The sequence below is a fragment of the Euleptes europaea genome, chromosome 2 (assembly GCF_029931775.1).
Source record: "Euleptes europaea isolate rEulEur1 chromosome 2, rEulEur1.hap1, whole genome shotgun sequence".
Classification (NCBI taxonomy): domain Eukaryota; kingdom Metazoa; phylum Chordata; class Lepidosauria; order Squamata; family Sphaerodactylidae; genus Euleptes; species Euleptes europaea.
This window is the reverse complement of record NC_079313.1, coordinates 81,091,041-81,115,343: the sequence shown is the minus strand read 5'-3', so window position 1 is coordinate 81,115,343 and position 24,303 is coordinate 81,091,041. Positions and strand designations below refer to the sequence as shown.

At 48.3% G+C, this 24,303-nt stretch overlaps 1 protein-coding gene and 1 non-coding gene across 2 annotated transcripts; one reads left to right on the top strand and one right to left on the bottom strand.

Annotated features, from left to right (window-relative positions):
- Positions 1-4,576: 4,576 nt before the first annotated feature.
- On the top strand, positions 4,577-18,185 carry CSF1 (colony stimulating factor 1). Its single transcript, XM_056845524.1, has 7 exons — positions 4,577-4,701; positions 10,150-10,212; positions 11,713-11,883; positions 12,374-12,551; positions 14,883-15,991; positions 17,529-17,587; positions 18,131-18,185. The coding sequence occupies exons 1-7, from the start codon at positions 4,579-4,581 to the stop codon at positions 18,183-18,185; spliced, it is 1,758 nt and encodes a 585-aa protein (XP_056701502.1). The 5' UTR covers positions 4,577-4,578.
- TRNAG-GCC (transfer RNA glycine (anticodon GCC)) lies at positions 5,184-5,255 on the bottom strand. Its single transcript has one exon. It is a non-coding gene; the product is annotated as a tRNA-Gly (tRNA).
- Positions 18,186-24,303: the final 6,118 nt, after the last annotated feature.

The following is a 24,303-nucleotide window of genomic DNA, read 5'->3' as shown; positions in this document are numbered from 1 at the left end:
TGGGGTTGCCGCAGGGGGGACCGCCTGTGAGTAGGAGTGTGCTTTCGCTTCTCTGCGTTGAGAAGCAGCGAGATCCTTTCTGCCGCCGCTCGGGTTCAACCCAAGGGGCCCGGCGCCGGCCTGTGGCCGTTTCTGCACGGGAGGCTTCGCCTTGGATTTGCTGCTCTCCGGATGCACCTTTTCCCTATCCCAAGTCTGAAAACTCAACCATAAGCCCCCATGCAGAGTTTGGAGAACTCAGATGGGGAAAAGGTGCATCTGCAGAGCAGCAAATCCAAGGCAAAACCTCCCGTGCAGAAATGCCCTGGTGCCTGTTTGCCTCTGGCTGAATCGGCGTGCTTCGGCTTTGCTGGCGAGTTTTTGCGCCCAGCTGCCGCTCGTGCTGGAGCCCACAGTTGGTTCTTTTCCTCCTTCTGTCACGCGGCGCGCTGCTGCTCGCTGAGCCGGGAGACGGCTGGGTAGTAAAGGGGCTTGCGGTATAACGGGCCGTATGGGGTGAGAGCGTCGCCACACATGCTGGTGTTAACCGTGTAAATATTGGCCGAAGTGGAGCTGGGGGTGGGTGGGTGTGTCTGTTGAACTAACTTTTTTGCACTGGTGGAAATAGGCACGCTTTTAAGCTACACGGGTCTCTCCGTCGCCCGGATTCGAAGGCTTGAAAAGCTGTGCCTCAGTGGCTGTGCTGCACTAGCTGTCAAGGGCCAGGAAAATCAATGAGTGAGTTGGGAGGTGACGTCGTGGCTGGGTAAAATCAGATTCTTTGCACCCAAGTTCTGCATCAAGAGAAGCTGTGTTCTGTCACCTGCATAAGTCTGTACTTATGTGTGTGCTTAATTTGCGCAGTTTTGCTAGCTGTGAGAGAGCTGAGCAGGGTACTGTGGTCTGCCAGTCTCTAAACTTCCCCCAGTGGGTTGTGTGACTTTGCTAGGCATCGCATACCTTTTGCTGAGACCTGCATGTTAAGTTGCTGTGGTTATGCAGAATTAACCTTGAACCTAGATTTGTCTGGGTTTCGAGGGCCTTTTAGCATGTACAGGATGCTTTTCCTCACTACCAATCAGTGTAGCTCCATAGGTCTAAATTAACAGGATTTATTTATTCTATTTACTTCACTTATACCCCACCTTCCTCTCCAGTGTGGACCCTTGTTGTGTCCTCGATTCTGTTTTATCCTCACAACAACCCAGTGAGGTAGGTTAAGCTGAGAGTTTGTGACATGCCCAAGGTCATCCAGAAAATGTTTGTGATATGATGGGGATTTGAACCTGCGTCTCTCAGATCCTAGCCTCATACTCTGACCACTATTCCTCACTATGGCTGTGTAGTTTCTAGAAAGGCTGAGATTTCTAGAAAGGCCTGAGCCCTGGCACTATGCAGTTTAGGGATAGTGCGTGTTCCCTCCCTGAAGAGGGGGTATTAGTTGCCTTCCTCATGGGGTTGTTGTGAGGTTGGACAAGATCAGGATTAAGTACTTAAATTAAAATGGTATAGAACTTCTTGCAAGTGAGTGCGCATTGACAAGGGAGCCTGAAGTGTTCATTTTCCATCTTCAAATGAAAAGTAATAAATCATGACTGGGAGCCTTTTCCAAATCTATTTAATTCCCTTCCTGCTTATTTCTCCCCTCCCTCTGCTTTTCATTAGCTATTCTCTCTGCCCAGTGAGATGGAAGCTAGGTGCATTTTAGGGACTTTCCCAGAATTGCAGCGTGGTGGCCTCATAATTGTGCCACAGCATCAGGAAAGTTTTTCTTCTTCTTAAGAACAGGAGTTAAAAGAAGTGCGTTTATAAAGTGCAGAATAGAAGATGCCAAGGAAAGGGAACAAGCATGTAAGGGCCTGTATATAGTGCCAGGGAGGGCCCTCTGTGCTGGAGTGGGGGAGGACAGAGAAACAAGTGATCGGGGAGGAGGAGGGTTGGTGGAGGATTCAGTTATATTTGGGTGACAATGGCTTTCTTGGGTGTTCCCAGAGTGCTATGGTAGGAGAATTAAAAGGGGGGGAAAACCCTCTTTTGATGGACTGATAATGACTGCCTGTGGTTTTGGATAAGGTATCGCTTATTATATAGATTGGGGGGGGGGAGTCTTGGGTATTATCTTCCATACCAGTAGCTCTGTTCACAAGTTACAGTGCGGTTGCATACAATCTGTGTGCAAGGTATGCTTGATTTTCTTTATGCCCGTGTTGAGTAGTCCCCCCTCCCCGTTATATTCAGCTGAACGTGCTTTAAAAACCCACCTGTGTCCAGGTACTGGTCTCTGGTTTCATTTTTAAAGTGAATATGTGTTGGCTCTTTGTTATGAACATGCAAGCTGCAAGCGTATTCACTTTAATATGTGACCAGGGCTTCAGTGGGAGAGTACTGAAATGCGGTAGAAGGCATATTATGTATTGCTTTAACCCTCCTGCCATGGACCTCCTATCTTGCCTCTGTGGGAGGTCCATGTGATATTGTATTGTGGCATATCCTTGAGGGGATTCTTGGGGCTGCTAGTTCCAGTCTAAAGGGCAATGCCAAAATTGCAGTGGGATACCAGAGTGCTGGATGGTATTCTAGTACTCAGTACTGTGAGGGAACTCTGGCAGATAAGCTTCAGTGCCAAACGCCGTGGTTAGTTTATGCAAACTCCTATCCAGCTAGCGTTCCCATCTGACAACAAGGGACTATTTCAGAGAAAGATGTACTGCACATTCTCTTGCATGTACAGAGCTCTGTAGAACAGCTGGGTTTTGCTTAAAATCAGGTTCTATTGCTTTTTTAAAACATTTCAGTCATTTTCTGTGTAGTTTTGTCTGTCTGGGACTATTTCTAGTTTGTCAGGATGATGGCATCAGTGTTATTTCATCTGCCTAACAGATGAGCTTTATTTAACCTCTCCTCCAAGGAGACCAGGGTGGCAGATATGGTTCTTCCCTGCTGAAGTTATCTTTCCAGCAACATTTTTAGGTAGACTAGGCTAAGAAGATGACTGGTCCAAGATTACCCAGTGAACTTCTGTGTGTGTGTGACAGAGTGAAACTTGGGTATTCAGCATTCTAATTTTCTATACCACACCATGGCAGTTAATGCTTCATGGAGGAAATAAGCATGCATATTGATGGCTTCTACAATTTGGGAGTTTAATGGAGTGGCAGTATAACTCATGAAATTCCAAGATAAAGTGCTTAAAAGAGCAGGTCCACTTTATTAATGGGGCTTACCTGCTGGCAAGTGTTTCTTAGGATTATAGCCTTAAGGATGTTCTGAGCAATTTGTTTTTGGACAATGATTGCATGGGAGAGTTAAGGGAGAGATGTCAAGGGGGAAAGGGAATGGAAGAGAAGAGCAGGGGCTATGATAAAAGGAAGACATGGAAGAAGAAGAGATGTAAAGGAAGCAGATTGCTCCAGAGGATTCTCTTATGACCCAGTCTGCCAATCTTCTATTTGGGTTTTGTTCTCTGCTGCAGATTCTGTTCGCTACATTGTTAAAGCTGTCTTCATCTAGACATTCAATCCAGCTGAGTCCTAGGAATTTGGAAATTCCCAGCCTGGTGACTAGGCTGACCTAGTCCAATCAGAGTACCGGGGTGGGGGCAGGGAGAGTAGTCTTGCAAGGAGAATTCAAACTGTCCAAAATCTGGCTTAAAATATTGCTTATAGCGGAAACTTCAATTGAGGAAATCCAATATCTTATCAGCTGTATACTGTGCAGGAAGGGATAGTCCATAAACAGACAAATCTAATTCCCGGGGGGGGGGGGGGGCACCAAATTGCCATTGGCGACATGTAGAGTATTTCATACGGTGTGTTCCTGGTACAAAAGCATCCAGAGGAAATACCTGCTGAGATGGTACTTGGAGTACAAGGAACAAACCTTACAAAATACCAAGGATCTTAAAACTCAGTTCACTTTACTAAGGCTGTGTCCAGAGGTCCATGATAGTTAACTGTATCCAGTGCTAGTTCCAGGTTTTGGAGGGCCCTGAGCAGACAGTGCTCAGGGGCCCCTTCTGCCTACCACCAGGCCCCTCTCATGCCTCCCTCCCCACCACCCACCTCTGTGTCTCCCACCTGACTGCATCCTTCCCTACTCACAAGCCTTCCCACCCCCTGCATTTACAACCACTTGCCCTGCATTCATGCCCTTTCCTGAACAGCACTGGCTGTTGCATGCAGCTGGTAGAAATGGGGCCGCCAGGTGTTCTGCTGTTGTGTACCAGCCACATGTACTTCCCCATCAATGGCGAGGAAAATGGGTGGTGGAGCAGTTGCAAATGCATGGGTGGGGGTCAGCAACAGGGCCCCCGAGGCTGGTCCTGACCATTCCTCTTGTAGCAAGGCAGATATTATGTGAGTTCTTGCAAGTAGTCGGAGAGAAAAGTGATCCACTTGTGACTTGGAAACACAATGTGTGGCAAGTCACTGCAAGGGAGAAAATAGCAGTGTACATAATAACATATGCATACATATTAACGTATAATATTGGTGAATTCAAGTGGAGAGGGATCCCAGTTTAGGGGGGAGGGGTGCATGGGAGAGCAGAACACCGTAAAGTTTAATTCTGACACTTTGCATCCACTCTGTTTAGATAAACATGATCTCCCTCATCACATCGGTTCTGTTCTTCCTTGTGGCCTGCAACAGCTATGCAACTATGCTGAGTTCGCACTGCAAACGTCTTGTCACTAAAGATCACCTGAAAAACCTGTCACAACTGGTGAGTTACTTTAAAAAAATGTTGAGATGCGCCTGGACCCCTGTGGGTGAATGTAGTGCCTAGTCTGGTGGCACCCTTGAGTCCAGCCCAGTGGTGTAACTGGGCCAAGAGGCTTGTGACAGTGACAAAGGTGCCTGTTGGTGGTGAAACCTGTACTCATCTGTGGTAAGCAAAGATGCCAAGTCACGTGGAAAGTTTTTGCAAGAAGGTGCAAGCAGCAATGCTAGACATTTTCAATTGTTCAGAGTGTGTTGAACAAGATTGTTATTCCAGCAAGATCTAGTGAGTTGGTTGTGATAATCCCATATCGGGGAGGGGCCCCCAAAGCGGCTTGCTTCAGGGCACCAAATGAACACATGAAGCTGCCTTATACTGAATCAGACCCTTGGTCCATCGAAGTCAGTATTGTCTGCTCAGACCGGCAGCAGCTCTCCAGGGTCTCAGAGGACTTTCACATCACCTACTTGCCTAGTCCCTTTAACTGGAGATGCCGGGGATTGAACCTGGGACCTTCTGCATGGCAAGCAGATGCTCTACCACTGAGCCCCAACCCCTCCCCAATCGGTGGCAACTTCCAACTGATTACTAGCTGTGCCTCAGTCACTGTGCTGCACCAGCTGTCAAGTGCCAGGAAAATAAATGTGAGTTGGGAGGAGAAGTAGTGGCTGGGTGAAATCAGATTCTTTGCACCCAAGTTCTTCTTCAAGAGAAGCTGTATTCTGTCACTTGCATAAGTCTGTACATGAATGTGTGTGCTAATTTGCACAGTTTTGCTAGCTGTGGGAGAGTTGAGCAGGGTACTGTGGTCTGTCAGTCTCTAAACTTCCCCCAGTGGGTTGTGTGACTTTGCTAGGCATCACATACCTTTTTTCCCCAAGCTGGTCATCCAGGAGAAATGTTTACTTTGGTGGTTTGGTCACATAAACACATGAAGCTGCCATATACTGAATCAGACCCTTGGTCCATCAAAGTCAGTACTGTCTACTCAGACCGGCAGTGGCTCTCCAGGGTCTCAGGCAGAAGTCTTTCACATCATCTACTTACCTAATCTCTTTAACTGGAGATGCCGGGGATTGAACCTGGGACCTTTTGCATGCCAAGCAGATGCTCTGCAAACTGAGCCACAGTCCCTCCCCCAAGGGGTAAGAACAGCTTCCACTCCTATAGTTGACTTCTGTGCTGGTACCTGCAAGATATACAGTCCTGATGGCTGGTGTATGTGACCTCTGCTATTCAGTGGTCCGTTTCAGCAGCCTCTAGACCCATGCTAAGCTTGCAGGCTTGATATGTTTAGCAACTGCCTGCCTCCTACTGGTGGTGAGACAAGACACTACAGATAACGAGGAAGAGAGTTATTTGACTGAATGAGTGAATGGAATAAAATAGAGCCAATTTCATAAAGGCTGTAACATTGAGATACAGCTGGTCAGGACCAAGACTGCACTGTAACTTCTTAATGCGGTTGTGCTTCTGTACACTGAAGGAACAGACTTGCAGGCCCTCCCTGTTCCTTCAGGCTGGTCCCCAGAAGTCAGAAAATCTCACAGCCATCCCAAGTATCTGCTTGGCAACTCTGCCCCTTCCCCATGCTCCCCAAGGATGCTAACTACAAACTGGGTAAAGCCAGTAGTCAGCAGCAACTCAGAGTATTTTCTGCTGAATGGAGTTGCATGTGTGGTACTCTGCACCTGTGTTCACATTTAGAGGATCCTGGTTGCTGTGCGTGCGGGGCAGTCCATCGCAACTTTGAGCTGTTGTGCTGCAGGGATGCAAGCTTATCAGCTGCCCCTGCCCATTACTGCATAGGTACAGGGCATTTCCAGAGATCAGACATGGAGCATTCAAAATAAAAGAACATTAAATAGTAAAAAAGAAGACACATGGGCCATTTTGGCTCAGGAAGGGTACAAAGAAAATGTGAAAACATAGAGTCCCCTTTCTTCAGAATCAGTACTTATCCTAAATGATGTGTAAATAGTACAGACTAGTCTACATTCAGTATTATCTTAGCTCTTATGGGTTGGACTTCTTCCTGTTCTTGTCACATAGTTAAATAAAAAAATCCTTCATGGTTTGTTCCTCCGTGATCAGAAGCTGGAAGCTAAGGGAGATTCTTTGGGTCAGAGAATTTATACTGTCGCCTGAGGAGAGTCTGGTCCCCTCTCCCTCAGGTTAGCCAGATCTTCCTGAAACAGTTTGGCTGTCTTGCTCTCTGTCCCTGGATGTTACCTTCAAGCAGGGTGTGGAGGGTAAGCCATTGTCCTGCTTCGTCCAGCGTTATTAGCCTAAACAAGGGTCTGAACACTCTGCTTGGAGCTCGATGTCTCCTTCCTTCAACCCCCTCTTTTCTGCCACCTATGAGTTTGCAGCTGAGTTCCTGAGTACATGCACAGAACAGGCTTCCTCGGGAGGTGGTAAGCTCTCCCTGGAGGTTTTTAAGAGGTTTGGTGGCCATCTGTCAGCAATGCTGATTCTGCAACCTTAGGCAGTTCATGAGGGCATCTTGGCCATCTTCTGGGCATGTAGTAGGGGTCACTGGGGGGTTGGGGGGGAGGTATTTGTGAATTTCCTGCATTGTGCAGGGGGTTGGACTAGATGACCCTGGTGGTCCCTTCCAACTCTATGATTCTATGAATGTAGTCACAATGATGGCAAAATTGGGGTGAAATCTTAAGTGGGAGGCATTTCTCCACACACACATTTCATTTATACTCAGTTATCAGAAGTCTACTCTTCTGCAAGGAGTTGGGAGAATGGCAATATGTGCATAATTCCAGAGGGGTCGCTGGGTCACTCCATTGTAGCAAAACACAAGTTCAGTGGTACTTGGAAAGGGAAATACTTTCCATTTCATCTGACGAGGACATCTCTGACTCAATGAAAGCTCATGCCAGAGTAAATGCTGTTAGTGTTTAAAGTGCTCCTGAACTTCTGTTTTTTGTTTTAGTATATGTGTAAGGTGAGCTGGATGCTCGGCTGCAGGCTGACAAGAATGTAAAATTCTGGGCATGGGTGGAATAGGTCCGGATGATCCAGAGCTGTAGCATCTTCCTGGGAATTTTGTCCTGGCCTTTGAGAGGATTGTGCTCCAAGAGCTCTCATGATTAATTGGCAGAGAGCCACACGCTGATCCAGCCTATAAAGAATTCTGTGCAGTTTAAAATAGGAGCAGTGTGACAAGGCGAAAGTCCAGTTGTGGAACCTCATATTGGGGTCAGCAAATAGCCACCAGGTCTTCAACACATCTCCCTAGCGTCTGGGGTGTGGTGACTGACGCTCTCAACAAGACTAACCTATCTGTGGAGTTGTAATAGGCCAGTGGGCCAATTTGTATGTTAAAATCCTCATGGTCGCCACCAGCACTTTAGATCAGATGTGCGCCTGAAATTCTGTGCTGGGAATTCCTGGGCAAATGGAAGGCTGGTTCAGATTGTTGGTCTAAGAAGAAGGGACTTAAGACTCCTCCTGCACTGCGTCCTTGATGGAATGACTCCAGGGAGCCACTGACTTGCCTGGTTTGGGAAGTTAACATGTAGCAGTCTGTACACGTTAGTTTTCTCAAGGGTGCAAATAGCAGTTCCCCAGAGCTATTTTGCCCTGAACTGGATAGCCCAGGCTAGCCCAATCCTGTCAGATCTCGGAAGCTAAGCAGGGTCAGCCCTGGTATGTATTTGAATGGGAGTTCACCAAGGAACACCAGGGCTGCTACGCACAGGAAGGCAATGGCAAACCACCTCTGAACATCTCTTGCCTTGAAAAATCTTACAGGGTCACCATAAGTCAGCTGTGACTTGACTGCGGCAACAAAAAGCTGTTTCAAGTCAGAAAAACAGCTTGGGGGAGAGGCTTAATCTCTTCCTCTCCACAATGCTTATCCAAACCAGGCCCCCACATGCCTGGCACTGAGTTCCCGGCACAGAACTGCAGGTGCGCATCTGATGGTCCATGTAGCTGCCACATGGGCTCTGCAGAAGAGTTTTGGGCAGCTGATTCATTCAAGTGACAAATCCTACTTCCTCTTGTAGAGGGGTTTGATGTGTTATCTGGATCTTCAGTTGGTTCTTTATCAGCTCAGGTTATACATGTCTAACTTTACTGATTCACTTGCAAAAATATAAAAATTCCTTTTATTTACCATGAAAAAGAAACCTGAAACCCAAATGAAGCAAGTATATTGTAGAGCTTCAGATGAAATGGGAATAGTGCTTTGGGATGGAAAGTGTTCGAACATTTCACAGCCGATCTGTCCACCTCCCTAAGCAATGAAATGGTAAAAGCAAATTGTGCTGTTTCTCCTTTAAATGTTGTGCTATGGAAGAAGCCCAGCCGCAAATGGGAAATTATTGTGCAATTTGCCAAGGATGAGGTTACTTAGCTGATTGTTGCTGTGTCTGTTCTGCTGCAGCTGCTGCTCTGGTTCTGCAGGAAGTAGAGTTCAGTACTGTTAGGCCAGCTAGCACTGGATCTCTTTTTAAGTGGTGAAAATGAAACCAAAAGTGACCCTCTTCCTGCTGTCTGTCTTTCTCTGGTCTGTAGCAAGTCCAAGCCATGCCTTCTGTGCTGTGCCAGGGCTGCACAGTGGCCCAACAGATATTGGCAATGGATCAAGCCAGATAATGGAGCAATTGTTTCCAGTCAGCCCATGCCTTCCTGGCAGTCCCATCTCTTGCCAGCCACTCAGGGGACAACTCAGAATGATTTGGAGCCTCCAAAAAAACAGCCAGAGTTTGAGGGCAGAGCCGATGGCTCAATTCAGTAGAAAAGTGGAATTGGCACTCATAATGGAGGGCAGAAGATGAGGCTTGTTTGGAAGCAAATGAGCAACACCTGCACTTATTCCTTATTCTTTAGTCTGACCACTGTTATGTCACGTGTGCTGTCTCTTACCATTCCAAATACACTTGCAAGTTCAGACTAAAAGAGCATCTTGCTCTTTTGATAAATGCACATTATTCAGGGAAAAAGAAATACACATGCTGGGTATTTCCTGGGCAATGTTTAAATATTTGGGATGCGCAGATGGTGAAAGCAGGTGGGAAAGGGTGGTACAGCTGTACTCTTCCTGCAATTTGCTGGATGAACATCTGAGGCAATGGCTTTTTAGCCAGAGGATGCAAGTGGCTGGCCTGACCTGAACCCCCTCCCCCCCCCCAGAACTCAAGCAACACCCTAAACAGTGCTTGAAATGCAGCGGGGCTTTGAACCTCACTGCATTCTACTCTAGCACTGTTTTCTCGTCTGATCGCCAAGGGTTTTGAAGAGTAGGTAGCTGAGGACTAGAGAGCCTAAGAATAAAGGAGCATGGTGTCATCCTAGACCTCCAGAATCTTGTCCCAGTCCCTTAATGTGGCTTGGAAGAGAGATCCTTACCCAATAAGAATGATTCCAAGGTAACAGAACTGAAGAACTTGAAGGATGTGTGCCCTGACTCTGGTGCTTCTGTTGCAGATTGATACCCAGATGAAGAGTTCCTGCCAGATATCCTTTAACTATGTGGAAGAGAGTGATCTGGTAAGAACTGTTGGATGAATATCTGTTTGCCATTCCTTCCACAAGAGGTTGCTATACCTACCTAGGAGCACCTAGTGCTAAGGAGTAGTTCTCAGACCGGTAATGCTGTCGATTGTCTTGCATAAGAAGCGCTCACTTTGAGCAACATTATTTTAATTTTGAAAGCATGTTGTGCCTTGCATATACTGTCTGAGAAATTCTTGTTTTAATATGCCCCCAAACTTCTGGTTTCATTGGATAAAAATTGTGGAAAAGTCCGTGTGTGTGCGGGGGAGACCAGGTTTTTCCCTTTTTTCTCGTCCATGCAACCTGCAGTCACATCTCTACTCTTTGCATATCAACTTAACAGCCAAGAAGCCTCTGCATGGGTACCACAGAACTACATTGTTGATGCTGCAGTAAGACTCTTGAGGGTAGAAAGTATACTGCAGAGAATTCTGGGGCACATTCTGGAACAGGCTCTTGGATCAAGTGAGGCACTGCCCAGGTCTTGCTGTTTGATCATGATGGTAGCTGTTAGTCTGTCAGTAGCAGCAGAAAAGAGCAAGAATCCGGTAGCACCTTAAAGACTAACAAAAATTCTGGCAGGGTATGAGCTTTCGTGAGCCACAGCTCACTTTTTCAAATCCAGCTAGAATGCAAGTCCCTCTATCCTTAAGTAGAGAAGAGTGAATTAGACACACAACGGCAGTAGCACGTAAATGTCAATAGCAAGTAAATGACATGATGGGATTAGGTGTGATATCCAGAGGGGTAGTATAAGGTAAAGGTCCCCTGTGCAAGCACCGGGTCATTCCTGACCCATGGGGTGACGTCACATCCTGACGTTTCCACGTTTGCGGGGTGGTTTGCCAGTGCCTTCCCCAGTCATCTTCCCTTTAGCCCCAGCAAGCTGGGTACTCATTTCACCGACCTTGGAAGGATGGAAGGCTGAGTCAACCTTGAGCCGGCTACCTGAAACCGACTTCCGTCAGGATCGAACTCAGGTCGTGAGCAGAGCTTTTTGACTGCAGTACTGCAGCTTAACACTCTGCGCCATGGGGCTCCTCATAGGGATAGTAGGCTTGGAGAAATTACCATTGGTAATGAGACAGGAATCCCAAATCTCTATTCTGTCCAGGAGAATGCATTGTCTTGCTGTGTTCATCATAAATTGAGTTACCTGGAACAAATCCAATCCTGTCTTCTGTAGCTATAGCTGCGTGTTGCAGGTAAAGATTTACACCTGTAAAACTATTTCTTCCATCACTTGTCCACTGTTCTCTGAAAGACAGTAAGCCCACCACTGATATAGGTTGAATTAAATGCATTACAGATGAATTTGAGATTAGGCTACCAATCTTGCATGTACAAGGTCTAGGTGTAAATCTTATAGGAAACGATTCCACGGAAATGTAGAGTTCCTCAGTCTGACCTCTGTAAAATGGAGTCTTTCTCTCTCTGGTACCTTCTAGGGGGTTTCCATGACAAAGATTGATGCCTCGCTCTTTTGCCTTCCAGAACCATCAAGTTTGCTTTCTCAAAGCTGCGTATCACCCCCTGGGAAAGCTTCTCCGCGATGAAATGAAGTTCAAGGAAAACACTGCGAATTCCAGGATTCAAGAGATGTTGCTCGAAAGTCACAAGAACCTTAAAGAGGAATGTTTTAAAATTAAAGCTGATGAAAGCCAGGTACTTCCTGCCGATCAGGCTCCTGGGTCTTGCAAATGCTAAGTAAGCTGCGTTGAGTCTGAGAACACCACAAAGCAGCCAAGTCCTGCTGTGTTCCCAGCACTTTAGCCCTAGGAGCATGCTGTTTCCTTAGGTGATTCATCTATTGCAATTTGAAGTGCTGTGTACAAGGTGGCCTTGTAAGTGTTGCAGGCCTCGGAGAGATCCTGTAACATCCCAAACGCATATTTTAGTGTTATGCAATAAAGATCTCTCACTAGTTGAGACTTCCTTGCTGTGCTGGGTACTAGATACACAGTTCCCAATCCTGCGCTGGGAATGCCAAACAATCTTGACTTCTGGAGGTGCAAGAACCTGCTTCTGCATACAACTGCTCTTGCTGGCTCAGGACTGCTGCCCCTTCACTGCGTAAACTGCCTTCAGATATGATTGAATGACGAGGTTTTTGACGGAAACTCGGTGTCTCACTTGTGGTTAATTTTGGTTTTAGAGCGCAGCACGTTGCTTCAAGAAGTTCTCTCTGTCTGCAGAGGAGATGCTAGAGCTGGTGCGCAGATACTTTAGGCTGGCTGAGGAGCTAATCTATAGAAAGGAAGATTTCAGCCAAGACTGCAGCAGGATCTTCCGGAAGTGTTCAGACTCACAAATTGAAGTTGCCTCCCCTACAGGTAAACGGCTAGAGTCTCATCTGGGGTTTGTATCTGCAAACGGCAGTTGGTGTGTTAGGTTTATCAGCTACGCAGTGTGATGCGGTGGTTTGGAGCAGAGGACTCGGATCTGGAGAATGGGATTTGATTCCCCACTCTTCCACATGAGCGGCGGAGGCTAATCGGTGAACTGGATTTGTTACCCCACTCCTCCACACAAAGCCAGCTGGGTGACCTTGAGCTAGTCACACGCTCTCGGCCCCACCTACCTCACAGGGTGTCTATTGTAGGGAGGGGAAGGGAAGGTGATTGTAAGCCGGTAAAGTCGGCATATAAGAACCAACTCTTCTTCTAAATGATGGGTTCTGTGGGTGGGGGGAGGTCATATGTGTGTCTGATGAGTTCAATCTGTTGCTTGCATTTTTGTGTCTGCATATGTCCGTAGTGTGCTTTTGTGTCTACTAAAACTTGTATGTTATGGTTGTTTATGAACAACACACGTCACTGCTAAACCACCTTGAGCAAGTATCTAGATCCTACTTCACCAGATGTTACTATGATTTAGACCACATCAGCTTTTGGAAATGCACTGTAAACCTCTTCAATATGAGTAAAGGGCTGCTTCCTTACAGAAGCTCCTCGTCCTCTCTGTTTTACAGATGCTTCCAGCTCTTGCTGCTGGAAATGCTGGGCAGCTGAGCATCTGTACACTTTTTCCCCACACTTTCCTTGCTTCAGCCCCTGCCCCCTGGATGCCATTTAATCCCCCCCCCACACGCACCAGAACATTTTTAAAAATGAGATTGGGAACTGTTACACTGCTATAGTGTTATAATGATCTATTACCGTGGCTCAAGCAAGGAAATGGCAACAGTGTGGTCATACGTCCTGCAAAAATGCACACCTTCTTGGCCACATGGAATCCAAAGGTGCCTTGATGGTGGTCTGTTTGGAAGATCACATCAAACCAGGTTTGGGAAAGATCACAGGGAAGGGTGGGAAGACTCAGAGGCAAGACAAATAGAAGGAGACGTTTAGATGCCCCTGGAAACGCTGCTGCTGTGAGGAAACCGGGTGGAGCAAGAATCCATGTGGAAACAGCCTAACAATATACTAAGGCCCAAAGCATGGCTTTTTACCCTGAAGATTAGTGCAGTTTCCTGGGAAATAGTCAGCTTACATCTAGTAAAGAACTCCATATAGAACCTCCATGGCTCCAGAGAAGCTTCAAAATACGTGGATGAAGGCTTTTAAAGCACAACCTTCCTGGGGCTTCACTTCATGCATCTAATGAAGGGGGGCTGTAACCCAGAGCAGCTTGTGCTACCAAAAAAACAAAACAAAAAAAAACCCTGCCCTTTGTTACAGCAAACACATACAAAGAGTTATGTCACCTTAGACTAGCACAGTTACTCCACAGGAAATGAGATCCCTCCTAATATTGGAGGCTTTCGCTCATAGAAAAATCACAGGTAGCTCCCATGTACAAGACCTGCCTGTTTGTCTGTAGTTGGATGGATATTCTGAGGATCCAGAAATAGCCAGGTCTGCCATTATCACCCTTGGGTTAGATACAGGAACTCTTGGTAGCGGGCATCCCTGTTAAGAGCCAAGGGTAGTCATGGGCATTGTTAACAAGACAGTCTTTCTGGCTGAGCTGCCTCTTGGATCTTTGGAAGCTGCTTGTATGATTTAAAGAGAGCTGCTGACCTGTGAGACCAGTCTGTGTTCTCCCTGGACCTGGCAGCAGACTGACATGACCTCTCTAGGCTGTCTTCTCACCAACTCTTTAGTTTAGCTTGGTTCTCCTGGGCAGCCAGTAGGTTCAGTGAAGCCTTCTTCCCTCTGGGTGGTGCTCTGCAGTATTGATATGGAGAATGCGGCCATCTTTGTCTGTCCCTTTGTTCCGTCTGTACGGGTGCATGGCTCCTGGGACAAAGCTCAAACGAGGACTAGCCTGCTTCCTTTTGGATCTCGCTTGAGCAGCTACTTGTGGCGGTGACATACGGCTTACCTTCCTGCTTGCGGCTGTGTAGTCCCAGCTTCCCCGTTCTGGGACATTCATTCGGCTCATTAACCAGCTGGATCAAGCTCTGACGGAAGCTGTGCGAGCTTTCTCTGCTGCTCCTAGCCAATCTTGCAGCTGTCTCTGGACCATCTTCTTGTCTCTCTGCCAACTCCTCCTTGTGGCTTGTCTTGTTGGTTCTGGCCGTGGTCTGGCTGGACTGGAGTCTGTCTTCTCGTGGTGATTTGAGGGCAGGGGCAGAGCCAAGCCTGAAGCCTTTTTCTGTCCCTCGCATCCTGGAGGCCGTTCTCGCTATAGCCTCTCTTTTCTGTATCTGGCTCTTTCAGGTGTGGTGACTGACCAAGACTGCAAGTGCCCAGCCACAAGCCCCAACACTCGGGGGCTCGTGCCTTCTTTCCTTCCGACTTTCGAGTCCCTTCCTTCCGTTGCAGACCAGCTGGACAGCAAGGAGACCGCTGCCAGCACTCTCCAGTTATTTATGCTGCCTGGCACCATGCAGCCTCGAGGCCAGTCAGAGGGTAGTACCAGGCCCAGGGTGCCCAGGAGCACCTACAGAGGCCCAAGCATAGACTTGGGGGTTGCCGTTCACGCTGCCATGTCCTCTGCACCAGAAGAATTGGCGTCGGCAGCTATGTCACAGGGACATGACCCTGCGGCCATGGATACTGCAGCATTCCAGGAACTGACCCGACCCCTGCACCCTTGGTTCCCAAGGCCCAGTAGCTTCCCCGCCTTTCCTTCCATACCGCAGCAAACCAAATCTGATCTCCCTGGTTCAGGAACTGGCAGCAGCCAAATTCGGCCCAGTGAGTTATCCTCTCAACATCTATCTCTTTCTGGCTTAGCCAAACCCTCTCCCGGTAATCACTGGCTTCCGACAAGAGATGTGGCCGAGGCCATTCCTGGATCTGCATCTGATTCGGGTAGGACTGATAGCAGCAGCACATCTAGCCTAAGCCTGGAATCCTTTGCCACTTTGGAGCCATTGGACAGCTCAGGGGTGCCCTCCAGTGGCAGCTGGGCAGTTCTCCCACCCAGCGACCCAGCACTGTTCGCCAGCCTCGGCGCCGAGGAACCTTTCTCCTCGACTCGGCAGTCTTTTAGAGCATCCACAAGGGAGAGATCCCCAGACAGCTACTTCTGGGGGGAGCAGAGCAGCAGAGGCCGAGCCCCTGGAATACAGCAGAGCACCCAGGTCCGAGAGAGACGAGCAGGACGAGGAGAAGAGGGCCTGGCCCAGGACAGGGAGCCTGAGGATAGCCTGTCGGGGCCCAACTTTGACCTGAGCTTCATTCCTTCGAACACAGAGAAGTCCAGCAAGACGCCGGAACGCAGAGATAGCCAAAGGATGGCTCTGATGTATACCCTGGTGCCCAGCGTCCTGGGGATCCTGCTGGCAGTGGGAGGCCTACTGTTCTACTTGCATAAGTCCCGGGTAAGGTCCAGTCCTGCCTTGAGAAAATATTCTGCCCTTGAACTTCCCTGCCTTTGCCATTAGCTGTCTTAAAGTGTACTCCCCATTCCAGCACTGCTCTCATTGCGCATGGCAGAGGTTGTCAGTCCCTTCCATCCCCCACATGTCTTTCTTGCTGAGGATACTGAAAAGGAACATGCCTGTTATATTAGGTGCTTTGGAACATGGACGATGAGCACGCCTATGAGGTGCTTCGGAACACAGGCAGGATAATGCTGCTGCAGTCGTCTTGTTTGTGGGCTTCCCAGAGGCACCAGGTTGGCCACAGTGTGAACAGACTGCTAGACTTGCTGGACCTTGGTCTGATCCAGCAGGGCCTTTCTTATGTTCTTATGACCAGTTAGCTAGATCCTTGAAGGATCTGTCCTGGTGCGTATTTCCCAGTTTCTCATCTTGAATTGCCTCGGCATAGCAAACACCTACAACCTCAAGGTAGAGTCGTGCCTTATGGAAACAACTGCTTCTGGCACTAAACCCTAAAGTTTGAAAACATTTCAAGGTGTTAGACGCATAATGCTAGGAGTCAGGTGAAAGTTCTCCTTATGACAAGCCTCCATCTGTTCCATGAGAGGTATTCTGCAACCTTACATGGGTCTTTGCCTTTGTAGGCCAGTGGTTGAATTGGGATGGGAGTGGTGGCGGCAGTGGCTAATTCCTGATACCTCTTCCCATTAGGAACTGGATGGGGCGGTAGTGAGATGTCAGCCTCTGGCACATTGCTGTAATGCTGTGAACATGTGCTTCATCTTGCTGACAGCCTCCCGCCCCCTCAGGGTTTGGATAAGCATTTACTGTTCCTGTTCAGCCTTCTCTCTTCTTCTTCTCTGGGCACAAAGCCAGCAGATTTCTACTGTGAGAAGGGAGAGGTAGGCAGGAGCATCTCCTGACCTTTTCTGGGAGAGCTGCCTTGCACTCAGTACTCAAAAAGGCCAGGTCCTGCTGTTGGCAGGGAAAAGCATCCGGCACACTTATTCTTCAGAGTCTAAAAACTCAGAGTTCTCTTCCTATAGCGGAGAGCTTCTGTCACTGCCAATATTGCAATAGTACAAATGATCTGTCATGGTATAGTGACGGGCCTATAATGCAAGGTAGGACTAGAAGCAGTAGCATGCAAATGTGCTTGAACTCTAAAAGGAGATGATCGTTCAGAATAGGAAAGTGTTCGTGTATCAAGGCATTAAAAATGGAGGCATGCCTTTACTTTGCAGAGATGGCTTCCTCTCACCCCCACCCCACACACACACCAAAAGCAGCATTGTCTGGAGCACCTGGTTAGTGATTTGAATGCTAACAAGTAGTAGTTCCCCACAGTGAGAGCTTGCTAGAGCAATGCATGGCTTGTCCAGTCACAGCTGTGGCTATCCCGGGCAGAAGCACAGTGGACTGAGATCTCCTCCCATTCTCATCCACTCAGACATGACAGTCAGTGAAGTCTCCTTACTTGTGCTGGGTTGAGATCTCTTTTTCTGGTGCTCAGCCTTTCTTCTTTTCCACACAGATGCTAGCAAGGAGGCGACAGCAGAGGATGGGAAGTAACATGGAAGTGCAAGAAGGAAGGTAAGGCTCTACAAGGTGATGCAACCTGACTATAAAACTAGGGCTCCTCTGTCTGGTTGAAGGCAGTATAAACTGCCTTATGCTAAATCGGACCCTTGGTCCATCAAAGTCAGTATTGTCTACTCAGGCCGGCAGTGGCTCTCCAGGGTCTCAGGCTGAGGTCTTTCACATCACCTACTTGCCTAGTCCCTTTAACTGGAGATGTTGGGGATTGAACCTGGGACCTTCTGTATTCCAAACGCTCTACCACTGAACCACAGCCCCTCCCCTCCTTGCTTTGGTTCCTCCTTGCTTTGGCTTCCAATGGCTCTTGACACACTCTCTGGGGCTGTGACTCAGTGCAAGGTCTCCTGTCTGAACATCTGGCCTGTTAAAAGAGAATTATTGGGTGCATTGCTGAGAGGCTGCTGGGCCTGACAGCTGCTGAGCCTGGCTTCCTCACTTACCTATCCTCCTTCAAGGGGGGGCAGCGTTTTCCAGTGATGTATTCTAGTCTTCCATTTGATCTCAGTGTTCCATTCTACTTTTTCCCCCCTCTTGCAGCCCATTGAGGGAAGGGGAGGAGCATTTGGAGTTGCAGATGCAGGGGGAACTATGAGGTAAGATGGTCCATCTTGATGAGAGGAGAAGGGGTGGTCTCAACATGTGATAAAAAACTTCTGGGTGAGGGAAAAGGCTTGAGGTCTTCATACAGTCTGGATGGTAATGAAACTTCATGCTTGGAGGTAGAGAAAGCTATTGGCTTTATTCTGTGCTTTTGGGCTATTTGGCTGGCCACTGTTGGAAACAGGCTGCTGGGTTATATGGGCCCTTAGCCTGCTCCCACCGAGCTACTCCGGGGGGGGGGATCTGCTAGGGCAGGGATGGGGAACCTCAGGCCCCCCCATCCCTTCTTGGACATTTTTTGTGGCCCTCGGGAGCTCCGGGGCCCCGCCGTGGAGGCGCGGCATAGGGCGGCCCTCCCTGAGGGTGTTCCTGGGGCCACGGCTTGCAGGGTTGCTGCAGCGCCCTTTGGACCTCCTCTCGCCTCCTCCTCTTCCCCCTATAACCGCAGCGTGCAGGAACGCCGGGGCACACTGTAAGCCCCTCTTGCTGCCTGTCGGCTGTTGAGCAGCAAGGGTGGGGGGAAGAGGCCCGTGGCTCCCAGCTGCAGAGCATGTGCTCAGGAGCCAATCGGGTTTCAGGGGGCCTTTTGTGGACTCTGGGGCGGGGAGGGCATGGAGCCTGGGGCCAGGTCACGTGGGGCCGGCGGGTGTGTGTGTAGGGGAAGGCTTTTCTCTCTCTCTTTCTGTCTCCCTCTCTTTCTGTCTCTTTCTTTGTCTATCTCCCTCTGTCCTTTTCTTTCTCCCTCTCTTTCCATTTCTTTCACCCTCTCTCCCTTTTCCTCTTTCTTTGTTTTCCTTCCTTCCTCCCTTGCCAATCGACCGCGGGCTGTGCCTCCCTGGCGCCTCGTTTGCTCGGGCCCACCACTGGCTGCCCTCCCGCCTGGGAGGGGGGGAGGACCGGGGGAGCCCTCCAGGCCTTCTCTGTGTGGCCTCCCCTGGGGTTGCCAACCTCCAGGTGGTGGCCGGAGACCTGGCAACCCTAGCCTCCCTCCCCCCCCCCACTGGGAGATCTACACCTGGTATGGCCCCCGAATGATGTTATAAATGTGCAAATGGCCCTTGGCAGGAAAAAGGTTCCCCACCCCTGTGCTAGGGAATTCCAGCAACCAGAGTTATTGTCCCTAATAGCTAGCTGAGTGCCGTTGGGCACATACAATCTGCTACCTCATTTCTATGCGGGGAGGTGTTTCTAACCAAAGGAAATGGGTGCAGTGGAATGTGGTTTTCTCCTGCAGGCAGCAGTAGATATGGATCTCTGCAAATTACAGAGCATTCCTAGTCTGGAGGGGGGGGACTGTAGAACTCCCACCCTTGCATGACTGGCCTTCTTGTGAGTGTGAGCAAAAGTTGGACCTCTTGGACACTTGACTGCTTCTAGCCATTTCCCTTCTATCATCCCACTCCCCCCCTGTGTATGGTAGAAGGGCTGTTAGAAGCTGATCCAAGAAGGATTATGCTAAGTGTATGCAGGGTGCACAGTTAATATCTTGCCTTGGCCATAAATTCTCTAGGCAGCCTTGAGCAAGGTGATGTGGGAGAGGAATTACATGTTAATGATGGCAGCTACATTGACAAAGCATTCTTGCCTTTGGCAGAGCACCTCTGTATGGGGGTGCTTTGAAAGTGAAGAGGGGAAGGGAATGTTTACTTTCTCCTCCTAGCCCAGTTCCCCTGAAAATCTCTTCCCCAGCTACTTTATCCTTGTAAGGTTCCAGATGCATTTTATGCAAGGGAAACACTAATCCAGTATTCAGGGTAAACATTCTACTTCCACTCCTTTTGGCTTTACAAAGAAGTTTAGCTAAATGTGGCTTCAGGACAATATGAACAGGCCCTCTATAGCCTCTGCCAAAACAGGATTGAATGGTGATCTGCCTAGAAGCACTGCAGTGCTACTTGTCCAAGGGAACATTTAAAGTATGAAAATAATGTTGAAGGCTTTCCTGGTCAGAGTTCATCGGTTCTTGTAGGTTATCCGGGCGGTGTGACCGTGGTCTTGGTATTTTCTTTCCTGATGTTTCGCCAGCAGCTGTGGCAGGCATCTTCAGAGGAGTAACACTGAAGGACAGTGTCTCTCAGTGCCAACAAAATAGTTGGTAGAATTGTCCAGTATTTCAGTGTCTTGGAATAAGACCCTGGGTCCTGTTTGGGTCAGTCCATGTTCAGCCACTGCTGATTTCTCAGGTTGGCCAAGTCTGCAGTATCTTTCATATTCTTTTATCCTTGTTTGTATGCTGTGTTGTGTGGTCCCGATGTATTTTGTCATATTACACAGAGAAGCCATTGAAATTCATAAACATCAGCACAACTTTAACAGAAAAGAAGAGAGTTTACAAATGAATAAGGCTTGGCTTCCTGTCCTGAAAACCTCCAGACTAACAAAGACTACAGTCCACAATAGCCATGCGGATTAGCTTTGGATTCCACATGTTAATAGATCACTTCAGGATACAATGTTTCCACATTAACATACCACACCCTCATTAGCACATTACCTTTGATACTTTGCAGGACAATGACTCATCTCAAACCCAACCCCCTTCTGACTATATATTACTCTTCCTTCACACTTGACACTGAGAGACACTCCTTCAGTGTTACTCCTTTAAATTATGGCTCAAGCCACCGAGTGGGAAGCGGGGGAAGAGCGCTCAAGGCAGGGCAAAAAAGTAAAATCCTAATAAACGGGTTGCGCCTCTGGACCAGCAACACAGGAAGCTTTCATATGGAGTCTTGGTATATGACATGGGAAGTAAGCACTTCAGTTTAGTTGCCTGCATTGGAGTGGGGGGATTGTACACCCAGATTGCTTTTGTACAAAGAAGTATTGTGCATAAATGGTTGCAGGCAGCTTAAGTAACACCTTTGTCAGAAGGTAATGTGCTTGGTATTGACTTGGGAAGCCCAAGCTAGCCCAATCTTGTCAGATCTTGGAAGCTAAGCAGGGTCAGCCCTGGTCAGTATTTGGATGGGAGACCACCCCCCCCAACAGTGTCCAGGGTTGCAGTGCGGAGGCAGGGAATGGCAAACCACCTTCGAGCTACCTTTTCCTTGAACCCGCTCCAGGGTCACCATAAGTTGGCTGCGACTTGACAGCAAAGAAAGAGCCCAGCAGCTGTCCTAACAGCAGTTTTTGCACTCCTCCCTAAGTTTTGTCATGTAGTTCTGGCAGTTGTGCTGACTTGCTCGGCACCGCCCATGAAATTAGCACATGCGACGAGCCCATTCATGAGATTCCTGCTATCCATGGATGGCAAAAGATGTGTGGCTCAAAATTGGGATCAATCCTCCCACATTTCAGGAGGGAATAACTTGCAGCGTGATTTCTGGCCCGCGCCAGTGGTTCTGACTGAGTAAGAGGCCTTGTTAGCCAGCTGGAGTTCTTCTCGGTGGTTGGCTAGATTGCTTTGGGACGGAGGGGCCTGCGCATAAGCTGAGGTCATCTCAGCTTGAAACTCTGTACCCTGCAATGGGAAGGGGCAGATAAGTTTGTTAGCTACCTTTCTCACTGGATATTGTGTTCTGATGGTTGTTCTCTTCTTTTCAGCTGGGCTTTTCCCTCTGTGGGATGAGCAACCACATGGGGCTTCGATGTAATCCCCTTCTTCTGGCAAGAAGTTACAGACTGAATTCTGGGAAATGGTTGCCATCTCTTCCTGTGGAGAGCCTTTCTCCGTGGCAACAGGAGGAGCTGGAGAGAAAAAGGACATTTTATCTTTGGCACTCGAGGCTGGCTTCCCTATTGCCACATGCTGCAGTGAAGCCCCTTGTTCCACCAGTTGGTCAACAACCTGAACTAAGCAAGAAGAAACTCGGAAGATGTCAACAAGTCTGGAAGGTGACTTGGACATTTAAACCTCTAATCTGGTGGAGGGGTAAGAGTTTCTAGGAACTGCTGCGCCCGTTGCTTTCTGGTTTGAAAAGACTGACGTTCGCTCCACAGTGCCTCCAGGGAGTAGTTGGGAGTGAACCAACACATGCCTGGGCAAGGATGGAAAAAATTGGTTCAGCCAACTCTTGGAGATCTTCTGGTCCCTTTCTTAAGGAACAGGCTCTCAAGCCGTCTAGCTGCTTTTTCGTCAGACCCTCTGTAGCAAACTCTCTGTTTGTGGCTGCTGTAGGGCAGGCCTAGTTCTTTTTTCCCCTTGGCTCATGCTGTGTGTGGGAGTGTGTGTGTAACTTATTCTCTGGGCCAGTCCCCCGTGTCTGTGTCCCCCCCCCCTGGACTTAATCCCCATTAGGCCGAGCTGCTATTGGCTAGCCCAGTTGCCCTCCAACACTTCCCATAGTCGACCCTACAGTGTTTTAACTATAATTTGTAATGTGGTATCCACTTTTCATTCTTTTTTTTAACTAGGGTTCACACCATTAACTCTTTTAAAAAATGAAATCAATTAAATCTGCATAAAATTGCACATGACAGACAGTGCTTCCGAAGAGAAGTGTTAAGTTTTAGACAACACCTCCTATAACACAGGGATGCACTTGCAGAGGCAATTATGTTCTCTTTTATGAGAGGAGCGGCCTCTTTTGAAAACTGCAAATGGTTATCTGCTATCTTAGAAGCTGTGCAGTTTAAATTCCTCGACCCAGCTCAACAGGTACTCCCAGCTATCTCCAGCAAGTGCCCACTGTCACATGAGCGTTGTGAAGGACTGTGTGCTTGCCTTGTAACGTGTAGTTCTGCTCTCTATATTTTAACCTTGGCGGATTGTGGAGCCAGTACCCAGGAAGCTTTCTCCAAGAAGAGCCTCGCCACTCCCCCTTTCCATGTTATAGTGGAGAGTTTACTGTCCAGAGTGCTAATTGGAGTCGGCACTGCCTATTTTTTTTTTTTAAATGAAGCAAGCTGTTGCACTTTGTATACTTTAATGTTTTGCGTGCCATGTTCAGAGAACATTCCAGTCTTGCCTCTAGGAACCGGGCTGCGGCCGGCCTTGGGTGCATACATGTCGTGTAGCTATCCAGGAAGGATTGGCAAGAGGCAGGGCCAGTCTCTGCTTCATCTCGGTCCATCCTTTTCCTTGCTGGCTTTCTCTTGAAAGTGTTTGTAGCAAATGACCCTGAGCTGGCCTCAGGATCACAATGCTGCCGTTCTGCACTTATAGGTTTAATTGTGCTAGAGAAACTGTTGTCGGAGGAAGGTGTGGGTGAAACTGAGCTCACTGTAAGGAACTGACACTTAGTAGTGCTGTGCATGTTTTGCGTTAATGATGCAAGCAAGCCCCATGTTTGCAGAAGGTTTCGAGATGTGTCTTCTCAGTGTGCCAAATGTGTTTATATTCTGTAAAGCATTCAGCTTCAGTGTGGGTGCAACATCCTGAGCTGCTAGGGTGTATGGTCATGTTTATTTCTCTAGCATCAAACATCTTGATGCTCATTTAGCTAATCCAATAATACCTGCAGAAGCTTGCCTTGCAAGAAAAGAAATCAGCCTCAAACATTCACTTGCTACTATTCTACTGTAACCTGCAGAGAGCTTGTCTACATGTTAGAGCCTGGCAAGATCTTTTCTTATAGAAGCAAAGACAATGGAGGTTCAGATTTAAAGCCACTAGTGGCTTCAGCGAGCCTCAGATCCCAGGTGTCCCGTATTTGGTTCAACGGGAAATTGCTTCCTAGCATGGAAGAGTAACTTTTCCTTGCATTGTTGCATATGGTACAGAGCTAGTTCTGCACTGCCTCCAAAACCCCCTTTGCTATTTCTTTTGCGTGCAGATTTGCCAGCATCCAAGCGGTTCTGCTGGTTTACTGCATGCTGGAACAACTGCAGTGGCCTGAGTTGTCTGCAGCTCCTGTAGACCAGGTGGGTTTAGGAGATGCTGTGTAAAGAGGCCATGTGGGATAATGAGGTTCTTCAGTCGCATCAGAGCAGCTAGCCACAATAGCCAAAAGAAGAACCTCCATGTTTAACAATAGTAAATCTTGACTGCCAGATGCTAGGGAGAAACATGACATGCATACTGCTTTGCTTGGTCAGCCAGTTTCACAGAATGTTGAGCCAACTATGCCAAGCCCTTGCCTGGAAGCTGGTACATTGGAGCTGACCTGTCTCTAAAGAGCAGCAGGGTGTGCAACTGTAGAGAAGAAGCTTTTGAGTCCCAAGTGCAA

Excerpts from the sequence above, each read along its gene's own strand:
- CSF1 (XM_056845524.1), top strand. The coding sequence starts at position 4,579 with ATGATCTCCCTCATCACATCGGTTCTGTTCTTCCTTGTGGCCTGCAAC. Across the intron at positions 11,884-12,373 it reads TTAAAGCTGATGAAAGCCAG|AGCGCAGCACGTTGCTTCAA; the intron begins GTACTTCCTGCC and ends TTTTGGTTTTAG. Across the intron at positions 12,552-14,882 it reads TGAAGTTGCCTCCCCTACAG|GTGTGGTGACTGACCAAGAC; the intron begins GTAAACGGCTAG and ends TGGCTCTTTCAG.